This window comes from Leopardus geoffroyi, chromosome E2 (assembly GCF_018350155.1).
Source record: "Leopardus geoffroyi isolate Oge1 chromosome E2, O.geoffroyi_Oge1_pat1.0, whole genome shotgun sequence".
Taxonomy (NCBI): Eukaryota; Metazoa; Chordata; class Mammalia; order Carnivora; family Felidae; genus Leopardus; species Leopardus geoffroyi.
This window is the reverse complement of record NC_059335.1, coordinates 15,706,178-15,727,592: the sequence shown is the minus strand read 5'-3', so window position 1 is coordinate 15,727,592 and position 21,415 is coordinate 15,706,178. Positions and strand designations below refer to the sequence as shown.

Sequence of the window (21,415 nt, the reverse complement as noted above, 5' to 3'; positions counted from 1 at the left end):
GGTGGGAGGAAGAGGGGCTGGTGTGCGAAGTCTCTATAGCCCAGGCCCGGAAATGGTATAAATCGTTTCCACTTATATTGCATTGGCCAGCACTCCATCACGAGGCCACACCTTGGTGCAAGGGAAGCTGGGAAATGTAGTCCTGAGTGCCCCGGGGAAAGGAGGCCGTTTTGGTGAGCACTTGGCAGTCTCTTTGCATCCCTTCATAAGGTGGGAATTTGATGGGTGCATTCGATGTGCCAGGCCCTGGGACCACAGTGATGAAGTGGACAGATGTGCCCAGGTGCTCCCAAAGCTGACACCCCAGTGTGGGCAGCGAGCAGTAAGCAGATAAACAGATGCATTCCATAACACCAGGAACTGGTCTTTGCTGTGAAGGATAACCAAGGCAGAGGTCAGGGAGAAGACTGTCAAGCACTACTGCTTTAGGGTGAGGTGGTCAGTGAAGGCCTTGTGAGGAGGCCTTGAACGAAGTAAGGGGCAGTCCATGAAGATACCTGAGGGAAGAGCCTTCCAGGCAGAAGCAATAGCAAGTGCCAAGGCCCTGCTCAGAGCACAGTGATCAGAAGGGAGGGGGCAGATGAAGTTAGAGGGCAGAACGTGGGACCAGACTGCACAGAGCCTCAGGGCGAGGACTCTGGCTCTTCCCGTGAGTGAAATGGAGCCACAGGAAGGTTCTGAGCAGGGAAGGGACATGAAATGGGGCAAGTGTTCACAGCCTCCCTCTGGCTGCATATAGGCAAACTGGGGGCAGAGGTGAGTGGGAGACAGGGATGGGGCAGGAGGACCAGGGAGGAGGCTGCTGCCATGGTAGGTACAGTGGGAGGTGGTGGTGACAGGCCCGGGGTGGAGCCGTGGAGGTGGAGAAGCGGCAGGTCCTAGATCTCTTGAAGATGCAGGCCACAGGATTTGCTGTTGGGCTGCACACAGGTGCGAGAGCAACAGCAGGTCCCGGGTGACTCCAAGCCTCTTGTGTGGGGCAGCCGAAAGGCTGGAGGTGCCTTTATTGGGGCGGGGAAGAGGGATCGGGAAGGAAGGTCAGGAGCTCAGCTTTGTATGCGTTGAGCTTGAGCTGTGGACAGCACGTCACACGCATACTGTCACGCCTCCCTCTGAACAACCCCATGAGGCAGGGTTATCAACAACCCAGCTTCACAGGTGTGGAAACTGAGGCACAGGAGAGCTACGTCACTTGTCTGAGGTAACACGCTCAAAAGCAGGGGAGCCAGAGCTTGAGTGTGGGGAGGACCCAGGGAGGGAAGGTTGGCCCCCACTGTGGACTCTATGAATGACACTTCTCTTGCCTTCCAGGGAGAACCTCAGTACTCCAGTCATTCCAGCAGCAACACCCTCTCCAGCAACGCATCCAGCAGCCACAGCGACGACCGCTGGTTTGACCCCCTGGACCCCCTGGAGCCGGAGCAAGATCCCCTCTCCAAGGGTGGCTCTAGTGACAGCGGCATCGACACCACCCTCTACACCTCCAGCCCCAGCTGCATGTCCCTGGCCAAGGTGCCTCGGCAGCCCAAGCCACACAAGCCCCCGGGAAGCATGGGCCTTTGCGGCGGCGGACGGGAGGCCGCCACGCGGTCCCACCACGCAGACAGACGGCGGGAGGTCTCGCCAGCCCCTGCAGTTGCCGGTCAGAACAAGGGCTACCGACCGAAATTGTACTCCTCAGGCTCCAGCACCCCTACAGGCCTGGCGGGGGGTAGCCGTGACCCACCAAGGCAGCCTAGGTAAGACACTGCTCTTCACCCCGGTCCTCCAAGGAGCTCGGACAGCCTTCTGCTTCCCCCACAGTCCTGACAGGGGGGTTCCCCTCCCTACAGCATGCTGCTTGCAGATGAATGTGCTTACACACTAGTTTGCTTACAGAGTTGGGAGGCTCATGGACCACCCACTACTGCCCATCATTCACCTTCTAGTACCCTGGGTAGAGGGAAGGAAACCCCTGGCTGGCTGTTTCATCTGCCTCTGGTTTACTCTGACCCTCTCTCTTTCCTTCTCTCTCTGCTAAGACCAGTGGTTTTATGCTTTCTGGAGGTCACAGACTGTATGTGTTAGGCATGCATTCGGCTGGAGGTAACAGGAAATCTGACCCACAGTAGCTTCTAAAAAAAAAAATTTTTTTTTTTTTTTTTTAATTTTTTTTTAACGTTTATTTACTTTGAGACAGAGACAGAGCATGAACGGGGGAGGGGCAGAGAGAGAGGGAGACACAGAATCGGAAGCAGGCTCCAGGCTCCGAGCCATCAGCCCAGAGCCCGATGCGGGGCTCGAACTCACGGACCGTGAGATCGTGACCTGAGCTGAAGTCGGACGCTTAACCGACTGAGCCACCCAGGCGCCCCAAAAAAAAAAAATTTTTTTTAAGGTTTATTCATTTTTCAGAGACAGAGCATGAGTGGGGGAGGGGCAGAGAGAGAGGGAGACAAGACACAGAATCTGAAACAGGCTCCAGGCTCTGAGCTGTCAGCACAGAGCTCGACGCGGGGCTCGAACTCAGGCAGTGTGAGATCATGAGCTGAGCCGAAGTCGGACGCTTAACCGACTGAGCCACGCAGGCACCCCTGAGCCACAGTAGCTTGAACAGACGGAGCTTTAACAGTCCCCCGATGAGAACTCCACAGAGGGCAGAGCCAAGCTAGTACAGCAGCTCAGGGAGGGCCTCAAGGCCTGGCATCCTGTGTCTTCCTCTTCCACCATTCTTACCATACTGGCTGCGGCTCCCTTGTCTCCAGATGGCTGTGGTGCCCCTGGGGGGAGTGGGCCCAAAAAACAGAGGAAGATGGCTTCTCCTAGTTCCCTTTCCATGAAGAAAGCAACAGCTTTCCCAGAGCCCTTTGAACAGAGCGACGTCACAAGGAAGGCTGAGAAATCACAGTTTAACCTTCTAGCCAACACAGCGAAGGGCAGTGGTCTCCACACAGTCCCCTAGAGGGCTCTTCAGCACAGATTGCAGGACCCCACTCGGAGTTTCTGATTCAGTAGGTCAGAGCACAGCCTGAGAATATGCATTCTTTTAAGTTCCTGGTAGATGGTGATGCTGCTGGTCCGGGGACCATCCTTTGAGGACCACTGGTGGAGAGGCAGGCAGGGGACCAAGGGAGAAAGACCTGGCGTTGATGTCTGGGGCCTAGACTGCACACACTTAGGGCACCTTATGAAAGCCATGAAATGTCTCTCTGAAGCGCTGAGGTGGAAAACCGTTCAGCAAGTTGCCAAGCTCAGCCTGGAGCACGTGCCCCTCACAGGTCTGCACCCCAGGCAGGGGTCACGGTGCTGCGGTCCCCAGTGCAGACCCCAAAGGCCATAGCCTTCCTTCCATTCCCTGACCGCCCCTGAGCAGGGGCCAGCCCGGGACCCCATAGGGAGTCCTTGTCCCCTTTGGTTTCCTCAGGCCTTTGCCAGTCCTCAAACTACAGCCTCTGTCCACGCAGACCACACAGGACCCATGTACCCAGGCAGTGGCCTCAGACCTTGACCGCAGCCTACAGTGCACTTCTGTCTGTGTCTATGCAGAAATGTCTGCGTTAAAAAAAAAAAAAAAAAAAAAAAAAAAAAAAAAGGCGGAGCAAAAGTGACCCAAACAGTACTTAGCCTACCCGTGTGTGAAGCACTTTGATGTAGTCTAGTCTGTCCAAAATGTGAATGCAGCTCAATACCTCCTTCAGTGGTCTCATGATTTAGCAGTGGTTCTCTGACCGGTTTGGAAACTGCCGTGTTTGAGGGTGCCTGCATTGTGTGGGTACCTCCCCTTGCCCTGGTCAGGGGCCCAGAAGGGTGAGGATGGAGAGGGTGTGCGGCCCAGTGGGTTTAGTCTCTGGCTCAGCCTATTTCCCTAAACAGGTGGTTCTTAATCAGTGAAACTCACGGACTCTGGAACAGCTCTTTCATTCGTTATTTATCCCTTCATTTCACTCACAGATATTTCTTAGGGACCTGTTGTGTCACAGACACTAGGGTGGGAGCCGGGGAGAAATAATGAGCAAATTCGGATGAGGCCCCCCCCCCCAGCCCCTCACCTCAGCCCATCATCCGCTGAGGGAGACAGACGACAATTAGGCCATCACTGAGACACCTGTCAAAGTGCACCCACCTAGAGGGACTCTGCACCAGGAGAGTCCTGGGTGCCGCGGGGTCCCAGGTCTCCGCTCCACCAGTCCCTGTGCTGGACATAGGCCTGTGTTCGTAAATCTGAGTAACTGTAGGGTTTTGAAATCCGCGATATAAAGGCAGCGGCTCTGAGGAGAAGACTGTGGCTGAAGCAGGGAGTGGGTATAAAATTACCCTGTGTCTGACGGAAAGATTTGCTGAACCCAGGAATGAAGGGAATAAAATGGGAGAGGAGCCCACTACAAAAGAGGGCCCAGCGGTTGGGAGCTTTAATTTGCATACAGACAATTGATGCTAATTGCAAATCATTCTTATCTACTCATTAAGCTGCTTCCTGAAGTTTTCTCCTAGGCAACCAGGCTCTGGCATGGAACAGCATTTCCCAAAATGGGGTGCTCGAGGTGATTTGGGTGGTATAGGAGGAAAATGTTTTTGTTTTTTGTTTTTTTAACAGATAAATGTTTGCTTTAATGAGTATTAGGAAAGGTATTACCTGCCCATCCCCTGCTTTTACAGATACTGTCTTGGACAAGTTGAGGAAAATTGAATGAGTTGATTTAAAGAAACATCTGCATGGTAGATGAGAGTTGGACCTCCACCAGGGTTCAAGCCCTCCCTCTTGCCTTGCCTTGGCTGTGTGGCCTTGGGCAAATGACTGAACTTCTCTGGGCCTCGGTTTCTTCGTCTGTAAAATGGGGGATAAATCACATACTTATAAGGATACGGTAAAGATTTAATGACCTACTGTGTGTAGGACCCTTAGAACCATACCAGGCAGTAGGCCTTGAGCCTGCCTGTCATTAAAATCACAGGGGATTGTTATAAAGAGAGGAGAGGTATGCCTCAAACTAACCAAATCAGAATGTTTCTCCGGGGCCATGCCTCTTTCAGGCAGTTCTGGGGACACCAAGATGGCTGAGACAGCCCCAGGCCTGCCCTCTCGAGGCTCAAAGTCCAACAGGGAAGACACACCTGTTCCCAGAGTAGTCAGGGCCAAGGTGAGGGAAGCACCTGGGATGCGGGAGCCCAGAGGAAGGGCCAGACCCCATTGTGTGGGAGGCTTTCCTAGAACAAAGAGGCTGATGCGAGCCAGGGGACTAGGAGGGCAGGGCATCCCAGATAGAGAAGGTGTGCAAGTCCCATGTATGGGCCTTACTTGGCTGCCCTCCCACAACTTTCCCGTCTTGGCGGGGGAACCAAGTTCCCAGTTGGTCGCTGAGTACCTGAGCCCAAGAGGCCCACATGTGCCTCCACCTGCCGCCGGCCGCGCTGCCCCTCACACCGGTCAGCCCACCGGCCTTCTGCATCTGCTCTCGTTTCTCTCTTCCCTTGGGCTGAGCTAGGATGACAGCCTGCTATTGAGGGCAGGCACGCGAGCTGCATAGCTGGCCCGGTCTCTGCTTGCACAGCACGTTGTAATAGAGCACCCGTGTTTATTCGCATAGCGAGTGCTCATTGTGTGCCTGGCCCTCTGCTGGGCGCTGCGGGCACACACGGCCCCTGCTGTCCTGGCACTGACCCGGTACCGGGGAGCCAGCAAGCAAATAATGATCAAAGTAATAGATGAACTGTGCTAAGGGAAAGCCAGCAGAGGAGACCCACTGGGATCCACGAGTGGATACGGTCCAGGACTCAAAGGAGTGTCTAATCTAACCCAAGGGGCAAAGGTAGGTTCCATGAGGAAGGGTCATTTCTGCCAAAGATAAGAACAATAAGGAGGTGGGAGCAGGTGAGTAGTTTCCGAGGGGCTGATGATATATTCTTGACCCAGGATGCAGTCATATGATGTCTGCTTTGTAACTGTTTCTTCAGTTATATGCATATACTTTGTATACTGCTCTGTGTGTCAGCTATTATACAATTTTTTTAGGTATTTATTTCAAGAGAGACAAAGCAGGAGTGGGCAAGGGGCAGAGAGGGAGAGGGAGACAGAGAATCCCAAGCAGGCTCTGCACCGTCAGCACGGAGCCCGATGAGGGGCTCAAACTCACAAAACCGTGAGATCATGACCCAAGCTGAAACCAAGAGTCAGACACTTAACTGACTGAGCCACCCAGGCACGCCTGTACAATTTTTTTTAAAAAGAGAGAAAGGGGGGGAAAGGGGGGGAAGGAAAGATGAGATGTAAAGTGGACATCTCAATGAATGGGAAGGAGTAGCATGTGCAAAGGCCCTGAGGTGGAGAGGAAGGCGGATGCTGTTAGGTCACTGAACACAGGCCCCTTGGCTCAAGGGTAGAAACTGAGGGGCCAGCTGATGGGAGGTTTTTTGGGAAGTCAGCAGGAGCCAGACCATGCAGGGCCCTGTCCACCACATTACAGAGTTTGGATTCGATCCCAAGAACTGTGGGCAGCAAGGAGAGGTTTCAGCAGAAAGGGTAGTACAGGCGGATTTCTGTTTTGAAAGATAGTGCTGGAGATGAGACTGGAGGCAGAGCCTCAGGGACAGGGCTGAGGCGGAGATATGAGTGAGAAGGAAGGGGTCTGGACCAGAGGACAGAGCAGCTATGCCTGCGTCACAAAGTGGCATTGCTAGGACACCAGGAGGGAGGGAGACACAGGTCCAGGATGGTGCCAGGGAGCAAAGAGTCGAGGCTGACTGCTGAATGTCAGGAGGCTGCTGCAGACGGGGTGGTGAGGTTCTTGAGAAGAGACTGGGGCAGGGCCAGCCCAGGAGGTACATTACTCTTAGGTAACAGGACGGCCGGCCAGGAAGGCCTCTTACAAGGTTGTTATTTTGTAGGAAGCAAGGGATTGACCCAGGCAGAAGAAACCGCAAATGTCACCACAGTGAAGGTGAACTCATTTGCAGTGCTTAAGAAACGGCCAAGCGGGTGCCTGGGTGGCTCAGTCAGTTGAATGTCTGACTTCGGCTCAGGTCATGATCTCACAGTTCGTGAGTTCAAGCCCTGCATCGGGCTCTGTGCTGTCAGCGCGGAGCCTGCTTCGGATCCTCTGTCCCCTTCTCTCTCTGCCTGTCTCTCAAAAATGAATAAAACATTTAAAAAAAAAAAAGTGATCAAGTGGCCAGAGAGGGAGGAGCAGACAGGGCAAAGGGGAGAGTGACAGGAGGTCAGTTGTGCACAGTAGGCCGGAACCTGGTTCTGGCAGGCTTACTGACCATGGTCAGCTGCTGGGATTTGATTCTGAGGGACATGGGAGCCATGGGAGGCATGTGAATGCACAGTCTGACTTACGTTTTAAAAAGATTACTCTGGACTATTTGAAAGGTAGAAGGGATTGAGTTTGCCCGCAAAACTCAAGGACTGCCACCAGGGGGGTGGGCCGTGCTGAGCAGGGAAACACCTATCCGTTCCCTCCCCGTGCTCCGGCCCCGCCATGGAAGCCGCCACAGCCTGTAGCAGCTTGTGCCCATCGATGATTTCAGTGACTTCGCAGACTCTCTCCCCAGACGTTCGTCATGGGAGCCCGGCTTCCAGGCGCACTGCCAGGCGCCAGCGCCTGCTGTGGGTACCGCAGTGGGCTCAGTGATCCCAGGCGGGCAGCCACCTGGCCCCCCGCCCTCTCCTGAGGCAGCACACACTTCAGAGCTCCCTGGGTTTCCAGAGCTGTGAAGGGGCACTCAGAGGCTCTCCACTCCACGTGGAGCTGACACAGCCAGGCAGGAAGTACGTGGCTTTGCCTCCCCAGGCTGTGCCAAGAGGGAGTCTCTGGGATACGCTTCTGGGGGCACAGCTCTTAAAGGTAATGTGAGGGCCTTGGAACCCCCTGGGGTCACACACAACAGAGACCCACTTGGGAGAGTCACAGTCAGCCTGGGAGAGGAACCCAAGCCCTCTAAAGGAAAGGAGGGAGCAGTGCAAAGGCCCTGAGGTGAAAATGTTTCTGTCTGGGAACAGCTTCCCTTTCACCTGGCTGGAGCCCAGTAAGTGGGAGGAGCTGAGGGCAGAAGGGGCAGGCCAGATGGTGTGGGGCCTTGTGGGCAGAGGGGAGGACTCTGCCTCTGCCCTGAGTAAGGTGGAGCCACAGAGAGTCCTGGGCAGAAGCGCGCTGCGATCTGACTCAGTGTTCACAGGCTCTCTCTGGCTGTGTTCAGTGAGATTGGGCAGGAGGAGACTGCTACGGTGATGGGCGTGGGGGTGGGGGGGGGGGGCGGTGAGCATTGGCGGGTTTCTGCATCACTCTGATCCCGTATCCTCCCTGCAGACCTGCCACTTCGGCTCCCAGGCCACTGAGTGGAATGTGGCCACTCGAGACTCCTACACGATAACTCCAGCCACACGCAGGGACTGATTGAACTCTCAAGGTCATGCCACGCACTAGGGAGAGAGGGCAAGATTGGTCTAGCAGTTAAGGCCAAGCAGTGAAGGGTTCCTGGGCTCTGGCCTCTGACTGCCTGCGTCCGGATCACAGCTCCAAAGCTGACCCAACCGTGTGATCTCCATCAGGCTCCTTAGTTTCTCTGAGGCTCAGTTTTCTCATCTGTAAAATGGGAGTAATGATAGGATCTGTGGCCTAAGGCTGCCACAACGAACCTACATCATGCACTGAAAGTACTTAGCGCGGGGCCTGCGACGAAGCTGGCTCCAAAAATAGCAGCTGCTGCCAGGCTTTGTTTGCACGTATTCCATATCTGTCGTGACTGCAGTTGTTGAAAGTACAGGCTTGGGGTTAAAAGCCGGGGTCTCTTGAGCCAGACTGGGTTTGCATCCTGGCTCCATCCCTACCAGCTGCATCGTTTGGGGGCAGGTTATTTAATCTCTCTGGGGCCTGGTTTCCCCACTTGAAACGCGGGGTTGGTGGTAGTTCCTGCCTCAGGGGGTTGCCAGGACAACTAAATGAAGATGCTTGGGGCAGGGCCTGGCCATGCTCACAGGCTCAGCACACCCAGCCCCGTCACTGCCACCACTCTCCCTCCTGCGCAGGGGCTCAGCCACCCCAGGCCACCCATCAAGACTCGAGTGTAAGTGCAGCTCTGATTTCTCCATCCAGCCCATGGTTTTTCAGCTTTTTTTGTGAGCCACAAAACCTTTTCCTCCAACAAAATCTTAAGTGCTTCCCTAAGATAGAACACAGACGAATGCATAACCTCTCCAGTGGGGGCGGTGGGGGTGGGAGGGCCGAGCAGGATGCCTCCGCCCCAGTCCTGGCTGAGCCCAAAATCCCGGCTTTTAGCCCCTGGGCACACCACATTAACAGTGCACACAAGACCTCTTGAAGTGGTGCTGTCACTGCCTCATTTCTCAAAGGAGGAAACTGAGGCTGTCTGAGGGGGAAGGACCCGAGCTCAGGTCCCAGCGTGTCACTCAGAGCTGGGATTGGAACTCAGGTCAGGTGGGCAGCACGGCCCATGTTCTCACCGCACCCCATGGTGCCTCTTTGGCCTTCAAGTCACAGCTGAGGCCCAGAGGGGGATACCTGTTCCTGCTGGTGCATCAGAAAGAGAGCATGCTCCCTCTGCAGATTGGTGGGTGGGGTAAGAACTCCACCCCGTATGGGGCACCTGGGCTCATGGCCCCACCTCAGGGCTGGGTCAAAATACACAGCACGCTGTGGGGGGGGGGGGGGGGGGGGAATAGTTCTGTGTTGAGGCCTCACAAAGCTGAAGACAGAGACAGTCATGGGAATGCCTTTGGCTACAAGTAACAGAAAATTCCAGCTTGGCTGAAGGCAGTCTGTTATCTCACAGAACACAAAATGCCAAGTTAGGGGGGTGGCCAGGATTGGGTGATTTACTGACTCAAAGACCTGAGTTCTTTCTCTTTGTGTTCTGCCTCCGTCAGCCTCCAAGCTGGCTCCCTTCATTCTCAAAGTGGCTGTCCTTCAACCAGGTAGTCACAGTGTCCAGTGGAAGAGAAGGTGATGTTTTCTGCAAGTGTTTTTTGTTTGTTTTTTTAGCAAAGAAATTTTCTCCCAAAGTCACCCAGCAGAGAGTCCATATACGCTCTCCCCAGAGTCTCACTGGGCAGAAGTCCAGTACAGACCCATCCATACCCATCCCAGACAAGTGGCCTCACTCAGTCAGGATTTGCCCCCTGGGCGAGGTGTCTGGTCACCTTCCTCAAGCAAAGGAGGAGTAAAGTCAGCCTCTGTTTACAGGTGGAGGGGGGATTAGGCTGACACCCAAAAGGTCTGCTGCAGGACCCGAAGCCAGGCAAGCCCATCTCGAAGGAGGCCGTGGGTGGAGCTGGCTGGCTGGCGGACACGAAGGGTGTTCACCTTTTTCCCTTCCTGGTTTAATCATCTCTTGTTTTGTCAGCTCACAAAAGCTGAATGAACATGCCTGAGGGCAAGGTAGAGGAATGTACTGTAGAAAGTAAAAGGGTGATCTATTCATAGAATGGACCCCCTGCGGCCGTTGCAGAGAGGGGGGTTCGTGTGGACTGACAGGGAGAGAGCTACAGAACGTACGGTTAAGGTGAAAGGGTGCACAGCAAGCTTATGATCTGCTGCCATTTATTTTACAAAGTGGGAAGGACACACACTCCCTCTCACACATGTGTGCTTGTGTGCGCACAGCTCCCTGTTGAAGAAGAAGAAAGGATGGGTCTTGGTTGCAGGGAGAGCAGGGAGAGACTGGGATGTCAGGTGGCACCTCCTTTGTGCTCTGTGCCATTTGTACGGTTTCATTTGACTTTTATTCTGAACACATCATTACTATCTCCAGAGATAATCAGTTAGTGTAAGCTCCTCCCCGAGATTTTTCTCTAAACCTGCAGCAGCCCAGTTCTTTCAAACATTTAAAAAAAAATTTTTTTTAATGTTTATTTTTTGAGAGAGAGGGAGACACAGAATCTGAAGCAGGCTCCAGGCTCCAAGCTAACAGCACAGAGCCTGACGTGGGGCTCGAACTCACGAGCCACAAGATCATGATCTGAGCCAAAGTCGGACACTCAACTGATAGAGCCACCCATGCGCCCCTCTTTCAAACATTTTTGATCATTACCCGAAACAGGGAAAGCATTTTACATTTACAGCCCCCCAACGGATGTCCAGAATGAAGCTTCACAAAGCACTTACCCTTTGTTTTTTATTCCAGTCTGTTTGGTTTGGGGGCCTTTTCCCCTTAATAATGGTCAAGAGCCACTCAAACAATTTAATGGCCCACAGTTAGGGAAAAACTGTATGGTTCCTTTTTGTAAAAAAGACAAAAAAAAAAAAAAAAAAAAAAGCTCAATAATCATACAGTGTAACTGTGTATGTAAAAAAAGAAAGAACAGAGTCATGCTTTGTACTGTGCCTTGTACTCAGACATCTGTCCTCGTTCATAAACAAACCTACCTTACTCTTTGAATTGGCTGCATAGGTTTTGATCATATGGGGGTACTTGGAACATCTGTTAATCCCTTGTTAAAAGATGTTCAGGGGGCGCCTGGGTGGCTCAGTCGGTTAAGCGTCTGACTTCGGCTCAGGTCACGATCTTGCGGCCTGTGGGTTCGAGCCCTGCGTCGGGCTCTGGGCTGACAGCTCGGAGCCTGGAGCCTGTTTCTGATTCTATGTCTCCCTCTCTCTGACCCTCCCCCGTTCATGCTCTGTCTCTCTCTGTCTCAAAAATAAAAACTTAAAAAAAAAAAAATTAAAAAAAAAAAAAAAAAAAAAAAAAGATGTTCAGGCCTGGGGCACCTGGGTGGCTCAGTTGGGCATCTGACTTTGGCTTAGGTCATGATCTCACGGTCTGTGAGTTCGAGCCCCGCATCGGGCTCTGTGCTGACAGCTCAGAGCCTGGAGCCTACTTCAGATTCTGTGTCCCTCTCTTGCTCTGCTCCTCCCCTGCTCATGCTGTCTCTCTCTCAAGAATAAATAAAACATTAAAAAAAAAAAAAAAAAGATATTCAGGCCGGGTCTAATTTACTGTTTGTTTGTTTTTTTTTTTAAGTTTTTATTGTGTTAAGTAGTGGGGCTTGAACTCATGGCCCCAAGATCGAGAGTCGAACACGCCTCCCACAGAGCCATCCAGGCATGTCTAACTTGATTACATACAGTGTTGGCAGTGAACATCCTTGTGTGTGCCTACAAGTACTTGGACAGGCTTTTCTGTCACACGGATTTCTGGGAGGTCAGATGTTAAACCACTGCCACTCATCCTTCACTTCTCAGCTCAGATGCCCTCACCTCCCTGGGGAGGCTCCCTGGTCACCCTGCCCTCCCTTCCTGGTGTTATACACTCCATGGCTCCCTGGACACCCCCCCACGCATCAGTTTGCAGCTGTGGCCACATGAATAGATGTTGCTAAATCGTAGAAAGCATATCTAGTCAGAGCTTGCTTGTTTTAAAAGAAAAACATTTTTTTAACGTTTATTTACTTTTGAGAGAGAGAGAGAGCGCACGCACACAAGTGGAGGAGGGGCAGAGAGAGAGGGAGACACAGAATCTGAAGCCACCCAGGCGCCCCTGAGAGCCTACTTTTTTTAAATCCAGTCTGACATCTCTACCTTTTGATTTGGCCATTGAAACATTCACATTTAGAGAAGTCATTGGTAATTATTGCATTTACATTCCCCGTTTTGCCATTTTCTATATGTTCACTACCTTTCTTGCTCTGTTCTTCCTTTACTGCCACCTTTCATGTTAAATAATGTATATTAGTGTACTGTTTGGATTCCTCCTGCTTTTTTCAGCTATTTTTCCCAAATTCTTATAATATGCATCTTAACAGTGTAATTCAAATTTAGTAACTTGGGATGCCTGGGTGGCTCAGTTGGGTAAGCATCCAACTCTTGATTTCAGGTCAGGTCATGATCTCACAGTTTATGAGTTCGAGCTTGGCATCAGGCTCTATGCCGACAGTGCAGAGCTGCTTGAGATTCTCTGTCTCCTTCTCTGCCCACGCGCCTCCCTCCCCTCAGCGTGCATGCACGCTCTCTCTCAAAAATAAGTAAGCATTAAAAAAAAAAAAAAAGACTTTATTGTTAAAAAAAAAAAAAAGATTTAGTAACTTAATTTCAATAAAATATAGAAACTTTTCTCCAGTATAGCCACATTCCTTTCCCCCTCTTTTGCGCTGTATTTGTCATTTTATTAAATCTACATTTGTTATAAGCCCAACAATATAGTGTTGCTGTTGTTGCCTTTTATAATCTTATATCTTTAAGGAAGTTAGAGAAGAAATAAAACATAAATCTATAGTCTTTTAAGAAAAATTTTTTAATGTTTATCTTTTGAGATAGAGACAGAAAGACTGAGCACAAGCAGGGGAGGGGCAGAGAGAGGGAAACACAGAATCCAGAGCAGGCTCCAGGATCTCAGCTGTCAGCATAGAGCTCGACACAGAGCTTGAACCCACAGACTGCAAGATCATGACCTAAGCCAAAGTCAGAAGCATAACTGACTAAGCCACGCAGGTGCCCCCTCTATAGTCTTATTCTAACCTGCAAATTGACTTTCTTGGATCCTTCATTTCTCCATATGGATTCAGGTCATCATCTGGAGTCATTATCTGTTTTCTTCTTCTTCCTCTTCTTTTTTTTTTTAGATTTTATTTTTACGTAATCTCTACACCCATCTTGGGGCTCAAAGTACAACCCCAAAATTGAGAGTTGCACATTTCGCCAACTGAGCCAGCCAGATGATCCTGGAGTCATTTTCTTTCAGCCTGAGGACTTCTTTTTATTTCACCAGGCAGATGAGCTGGCAATCAGTTTCTCAGTCTTTTTATCTGAGAATGTTTTTATTTTGCCTTTATGTGTAAAGGATAGTTTTACTGGATACAGAATTCTTGGTTGGCGGTTTTTTCTTTCCACACTTTGAAAATGTCATTCCAGGGGCGCCTGGGTGGCACAGTCGGTTAAGCGTCCGACTTCAGCCAGGTCACGATCTCGCAGTCCGTGAGTTCGAGCCCCGCGTCAGGCTCTGGGCTGATGGCTCAGAGCCTGGAGCCTGTTTCCGATTCTGTGTCTCCCTCTCTCTCTGCCCCTCCCCCGTTCATGCTCTGTCTCTCTCTGTCCCAAAAATAAATAAAGGTTGAAAAAAAAAATTAAAAAAAAAAAAAAAAAAAAAAGAAAATGTCATTCCATACCATTGTTTCAAATAAGAAGTCTGTAGTTAATTATATTGTTGCTTCCCTGTATATGATGAATCCTTTTTCCCTTGACATTTTCAAGGTTTTTATGTCACCGTTTGACTTTGAACTTTTTCTGGATGTGAATATCTTTTTTTTTTTTTTTTTACTTTAATGTTTATTTATTTTGAGAGAGAGCACAAGCAGGGGAGGGGCAGAGAGAGAAGGAGACACAGAATCTGAAGCAGGATCCAGGCTCTGAGCTGTCAGCACAGAGCCTGATGCGGGGCTCAAACTCATGAGCTGTGAGATCATGACCTGAACCAAAGTCCGACCCTCAACTGACTGAGCCACCCACTCGCCCCTGGATGTGAATATCTTTGTATTTACCATTCATAGGGTTTGTGGAGCTTCTTAGATGTGTAGATGATTTTTTTTTTTTCATCAAATTGGGGGAATTTTCAGCCATTATTTCTTCAAATCTTTCTTCTGCCCTTTTCTCTCTTCTCTTTCTGAAACTTTCATTGCACACGTGTTGGTTTGCTTGATGCTATTTCAAAGATTTTGGTATAGCAGAATGTCTTACTCATTGAACTAGGCAGGCAGATGGGAGGAGCCCCAGGCTAAAATGCCACAGAGTCCCTCTTTTCTTACCTGAAGTACAGCAGTTTTCCAAGCATAGATGATTCTTGCATTGCCATATGCCCTTGGTCAATTACCAGAGTGCTGAAATGGTTGTTTTGTCAATTTCGTGCTTTCTGGGGGGAGAATATTTGCCAGTCTCCTCATTCCATCATAGTCAAAAGTCCCACCCCTTCATATTACTAAATTGACCTTCGAAAAGGATTTATTGACTTAGATGCCAAAGGCATTACTTTTCTCACTAAGTCCCTCTTACTTAAAATGGAATTGGAATTTTACTTAAGTTTCATTTTTAGTTGCTTGTTTGTTTATTTATTTATTGAGAGAGGCAAAGAGAGAGAATCCCAAGCAGACCCTGCACTGTCAGCACAGAGCCCCACGCAGGGACAGAGATCGTGACCTGAGCTAAAACCAAAAGTCAGACATTTAACCCACTAAGCCACCCAGGAGCCCCAATTTAAAAGTTTTAGGGGCACCTGGGTGACTCAGTCATTTAAGAATCTGACTTCAGCTCAGGTCATGATCTCACAGTTTGTGGGTTCAAGCTCCACGTTGGGCCCTGTGCTGACAGCTCAGAGCGTGGAACCTGCTTCGGATTCTGTGTCTCCATCTCTCTCTGTCCCTCCCCCACTCATATTCTCCCCTCCCCCACCCCATCTCTCTCAAAAATAAACAAACATTAAAAAAATTTTTAAGGAGCACATCGGTGCTCAGTCAGTTGAGCGTCTGACTTCAGCTCAGGTCATAATCTTTCAGTTCGTGAATTCAAGCCCCTCATCAGGCTCTGTGCTAACAGCTCAGAGCCTGGAGCCTGCTTCAGATTCTGTGTCTCCTTCTCTCTGCCCCTCTCCTGCCTGTGCTCTGTCTCTCTCTCTCTCTCACAAAAATAAACATTAAAAAAAAATTGGGGGGGGGGCGGCGCCTGGGTGGCTCAGTCGGTTTAGCATCCGACTTCAGCTCAGATCATGATCTCAGTTCATGGGTTTGAGCCCCATGTTGGGCTATGTGCTGACAGCTCAGAGCCTGAAGCCTGCTTTGGAATCTCTGCCTCCCTCTCTCTCTGCCCCTCCCCCGCTTGCACTCTGTCTCTCTCTCTCTCTCTCTCTGTCTCTGTCTCTGTCTCAAAAATAAAAAAATTTTTTTTTAATTTAAGTTTTAGAAGTCACTTTGTCTCAGTGGAATAAAAAGGTGGGTCCCCAACAGCTGGGTTCTGGTCAGCAGCATGAGGTTCATTGTAGTGTTAATTCCGTGTGAATCCGGCATGTCAGATACTGAGCTGGGGTTTTAGATTAGATCAGTAGGAATGGTGTCTGATGTATAGCGAGTGCTCAAAAAATATTTGAATGAAGAGGCTACTGAGCAAGCTATGTTTTAAGTAAAAAAAAAAAAAAAAAGTTTACAGAACAACGTATTAATGTCATTCCAGTTATATAAAAATACAGTCCTCTACCCCCCAAAAAAATTCTTCATGCTCCCCCCCCAAAGTAAAAGGTTCTACCTCTCTGATTGTATTCACGTGTATATTTGTAATGCATAGGAAAAGGGAGAGAGAGAGAAAAAAAGCACGAGTGACAGAGAGAGAGAGAGAGAGAGCCAGCAAACTGTAAACCTTGGTTACCCCTAGAGACAGGTAGGACCCCCACCTCTAGCTATGTAAGTCGTGCCCAGGAGACAGGGAATCTCAGGGTGCATCCACCCACAGGGGGTGACTGTTTTGGATTCCCAGTGGTACGAAATGTGCCAGAAGGGCATTCCTGGGGTGGGATTGGTTGGGGGGGGGGGGAGGGGACCTCCTAGGCAACTTGGCCTTCTCCCTATATAGATTTCTGTATTGGAACTTTCCACAGCAGCGATGTATTTGTATACCTCTTGTGCAAAGGAATTTTTTTGTTTCCCAAGAGTACATTTAAACAGATCAGTTCTGCATAATGGGGAACATTTGATTGCTTATTTCTCTTGTTTTTGCTTTGCAGTGACGTGAGCTCCAGGGCCGGCTACCCTGCTCAGGTTTACAAAACCGCCAGCACAGAGACCCCTCGGCCCTCCCAGGTGGCCCAGCCCAGCCCCTTCCAGCTGTCCGCCTCCGTCCCCAAGTCCTTCTTCTCCAAGCAACCCGTTCGCAATAAGCACCCCACAGGGTGGAAGAGGGCAGATGAGCCCCCGCCACGGCCACTCCCCTTCACTGACCCAAAGAAGTAAGTGCCTGGACGCCCAGCAAGGTTCTACAAGAGCCAAGCCAGGCGTCTCTGGGTGGGGAAGGAGGGGATACCTCACTCACTCATTCAGCAGGATGCTGTGCCAGTCCCGCACCATCTCTGTGGACAGAGATTCCCTTAGTTGGGTGTTCACAGGGCCCCTTGGCTGCCCAAGGGGCACAGCCTTCAAGGAGCTGCTGTGCAGGAGACGGGGTTTGGGGAAGGCTGAGCAGGATGGAGGCTGAGAAGGGAGAGGGGGTGGCTTCTGGATGGATGAGCTGAAAGGAGAGCCGCCAGGATTGCCTGGCAGACCGGACGAGGCTTAAGAGGAAGGGTGAGGTTGAAGAAGACTCTAGGCCCTGTAGCGGGAAGGGCAGGCTTGCCTTGAGGTGAGGGCTGAGCTGAGGAGCAGGCTTGGCTGGGGGAGAGTCCCGGGCGGGTTACATTCGCGAAGCACAGAAGACATCGAGGAGGAGGCGGGGTAAGGAGTCTGGAGCTGAAGGGAGAAGTCAGGCTGGAGGGGGAAATTTGGGTGTCGTCTCACAGGGGCAGGAGGCTGGAGGCATACCCCAAGGCCGGGAGTGTGGGTAGAGAGGAAGGGGGAGTGCAGGGCGGGGCCAGAGAGTCCTCAGTGTGCAGAGAGTATGCGGAGGAGCCCGGGTGAGGAGCCTGGGCATGATGGGCTGTGAGCTGGGCGTCGCTTTGAGCCTCATGGAGGTCCCCCAGGGTGCAGGAGAGAAGGGTAGGGTGGAATGGGAGGAAACTGTGTGCTCAGCTCATTTGAGGCATTTTGCTCTACTGTAGAGCAGAAGAGAGCGGAAGAGTATGCATTAGGGAAGGATTTCTGTTTTAAGTTAGAAGACGATACCTCACGTTTACTGAGTGCTCACTGTGTGCCAGTCTCGGTTCTAAGCTCCTGTACGTGAATTAGTTCCCTGAGTCCTCACAACAGCTCTGTAAGGCAGACCTTCCATTCACCCCATTTTACAGATAAGGCAACTGAGGCCCCGAGTCACTCAGCTGGTAAGGGACAGAAGTGGTCCAAGGCTCCTCTTCCATTGGGTGTGGGGGGATCTGCCCTCCTCCCCCAGTTCTTTGTAAGGTCTTTCATGACCTGGGTGGACCATTCAAATGTGTGGATGATGCAGAGCTCAGAAGGAGACAGGTGTCAGGAAGACAGAAACGTGACCCTGCAGATGTCCGCAGGAGAGCCTGGGCAACTCACACCGAGAGTCCAGTTCACACGCATCACTCACAGCCAGGGACACACGGGAGTCTAGGCTCTGACCCTCCGCTCACCTCCACCCCCGGGCTGGATGACGAGGGCTCCGTTGACCAAGCACACAAGTACCAGGCACCGGCTGCGGCATGTGCTTCGCCGAAACTCCTGCGCAGACCCTGCTCGGTTGGCTTCCTCCCTCCTCTGCCCTCCCATCCTCCCGCTCGCCCCCTCCCTTCTCCACTCCACTGGCCTCTGCTGCACCTCATGCTTGCCAAGGCTAGGCCAACCTCAGGGCCTTTCCGGGGGTTCTCTAGTGCCCGGAGAACTCCCCCACCCCCGCCCCCGATCTCAGGGCTGTCTCCGGGAAGCTTAGTCTGATGCCACCTCGTCAGATGGGCCTTCCCGACTAGACCTGGCCCCTGCCGTCATTCGGTCACTTTTCTCGTTCTTCTGGAGAGCGGGTGCCATGTCTCGGCTGCCTGGCGCTCCGGGTGCTCCTTCAGTGAACGTACGCGCGATGCATCTCGTCGCGTTCTCCCTGCAACCCCATAAGATACTACGAGACCCCCATTGTTCAGGGTGGCCAGAGGGTCAGTCCCTGCTGACCCCCTTCTGCTCTTCCACCACGGCAGCCGCTCTGGCTGTCCTTTCCCCGCGTGCGTACCTACTAGGGCTGCAGCAGTGAGGTGCCACAGACTGAGCAGCTCGACTCCAGAAATGTACTGTCTCACAGTTCAGAGGTCAGATGTCCGAGATCAGGGCATTGGCCGGGTCGGTTCCTTTTGAGGGCTGCGAAGGGGAACCTGTTCCAGCTGGTCTCTCAGCTGCTGCAGATTTGCAGGCCACGTGTTGGACTCCGTGGTCTGTAGATGCATCTCCCCAGCGTCCGCCTTCGTCTTCACACAGCCTCCTCCCTGTGGGCGCGTCTCTGTGTTGGCGTTTCCCCCTTTTATAAGGACACCAGTTACTGGACGAGGGTCCATCCTCATTGTCTGAGACCCTATTTCCAAATAAGGTCACGCTCTGAGATACTGGATTTGTACTTCAGCATCTTTTTGGTGGGAGGGGACCCATAACACCACCTCTCAGGTCTTAACCCAGACACGCCATCCTTGGGGAAATTCGTTCAAGCCCACACCAGGCTCATCCCTTCCACTGACCTCATGCTTCTTCCCTTCTGCGGCACCTGTCCCAGGGTACATCAGAGCATCATTTCCTGGCGGCTGGCTTCCTCTCTGTCCCCCATGGTGGACTGAGAATTCCAGGAGAGCAGAGGTGCCATGAGCCCCACCCAGGGCCCAGTACACAGTAGGTGCTCAGATGATATGCCTGAATATATGATAACACTGAACAAACAAAAACCCGCTTTTCCCTATGATAAGACTCAAACATACACATCATTTTTATAGATGTGTATGTTTGTATAAATGTATGTATGTAAACCAAGTATATAAAATATGCGTATAAATATCAAATAGGGGCGCCTGGGTGGCTCAGTCGGTTGAGCGACTGACTTCGGCTCAGATCATGACCTCACGGTTTGTGAGTTCAAGCCCCGTGTCGGGCTCTGTGCTGACAGCTCGGAGCCTGGAGCCTGCTTCGGATTCTGTGTCTCCCTCTCTTTCTGCCCCTCCCCCGCTCATGCTCTGTCTCCCTCTCTGTCAAAAATAAACAAACATTAAAAAAAATTTTTTTTAAATATGTATCAAATATTTGGGGGCACACATAAAATAGTTCCATGGCTTCTTATAATATTCAATAATTTAGTTATAGATACATTTTTTTAAAGATTTTATTATTAAGTGATCTGCACCCAACATGGGGCTTGAAGTTACAACCCTAAGATCAAGAGTTACACGCTTCATGGACTGAGCCAGCTGGATACATTTTTTAAATCACATGCAGAAGATAATATGTTAATTTAGAATGATTGCTTTTGTCCACACACTCGCATTTCATAAGGTTGTTTTATTCAGATTCTCTCTGAGCATTTTGGAGATAGTGTCTTTATCATTGTTAAAGATACTTCTAAAAAAAAAAAAAGATACTTCTGAGTCACCTAACCTAATTTTCCAGAAAACACCGTCTTCAAGCTAAATTATTTGAGGTTAAACATACCTTTTTTTTTTCCTGCCTATGAAGCTGTCACTGAAATTTAATCCCAAGGCACAAAAACTCATTTGCATAACTTATTTACCTCCGTATGTTAATACCCACTTTACCAACTACTGTCAGAAGCCCTTCCCCTACATTAGCTCATTTAATCCTCACTATGCAAGTACTTTGCATCCCATTTTCCAGATAAGAAAAATTGAGGTACAGAATGGTTACGTTACTTGCCCAGATTCAATCAGTTAGTTAAGGTTAATCACTGCAAATGTTATGTTCGTTCGTTGTGTAATTTGTCCCCACAAGGTCACCACATATTATGAGCTCATCACCCACCCCCACCAGGAGTAATTACCAAACCTGTCTTTCTTTCCTTCCCTTTTCCTTAATTCCGGTCAAAGACCTCTAACACGCCCCATGGAGAGGTGCTAATGGCCTCATCCAACGCAGTGGTGCTCCCTTTCAGCCAGGCTGCTGGGCTCAGGCTGTACAGACCCAGCCCCATTGATCCTCCTCACGAGAGGGATCTGTTCTTACCTCCCATTTCCAGATGAGGAAACTGAGGCACAGTTAGAAGTACATAGCCAGGTTACCCAGCTTTATAGCTGAGTAACAGAGCCAGGATTCATACCTGGCAAGGTAATTAACCATATGTCTTGTCATATAAACCACCCAAGGAGAACTCCTGTCCAGGGCAGCGACTATTTCCTGAGGACTAATTTCTTGGACAGAGCAGTGTCCTCTGTATTTGGGCACGTGCTCTAGTTGACCAAACGATGGATGGAGGATCTGTGCTGTGTCTCTCGTGCTCGGCCCTTCTGCTGCAGGCCCTGGTCAACACTGGAGGAGGGACAGGCCAACAGTTCTGCCTCAGGAGATGGCCAGACACCCCTGTTTTGACCACTTAATTCTGCTGGCCATTACAGAACAGCGTGAGGGTCAGGATGGGAATCCGTCAGCTGCCAACCCCCACCTTAACCCGTCAGTTTCCCTCTCTCTTTCTTTTTTTTTTTTTTTAAGTTTCCCTCTCTTTAAAGTGGGGTGACAGTCATCCCTAGCTCCAGGGTTGTGAGGATTTAGTGAGTTAATCCATGCGAGCTTCTCCCCACCCCACCATGTTCCAGCAGCACAGAGCTTAGCAGGTGAGGGTGTGACCACACCAACGTGTTT

General features: G+C 50.9%; 1 protein-coding gene across 6 annotated transcripts in view; it reads left to right on the top strand.

Moving 5' to 3' along the window:
- Positions 1 to 21,415, top strand: part of SIPA1L3 (signal induced proliferation associated 1 like 3) — a 237,928-nt gene that overhangs the window by 198,355 nt on the left and 18,158 nt on the right. For all 6 annotated transcript variants that reach the window (XM_045440895.1, XM_045440889.1, XM_045440892.1 and 3 more), the window contains 2 exons: positions 1,312 to 1,739; positions 16,693 to 16,914. In XM_045440895.1, the coding sequence (XP_045296851.1) occupies positions 1,312 to 1,739; positions 16,693 to 16,914 (650 nt within the window). The remainder of the gene's footprint in view (positions 1 to 1,311; positions 1,740 to 16,692; positions 16,915 to 21,415) is intronic.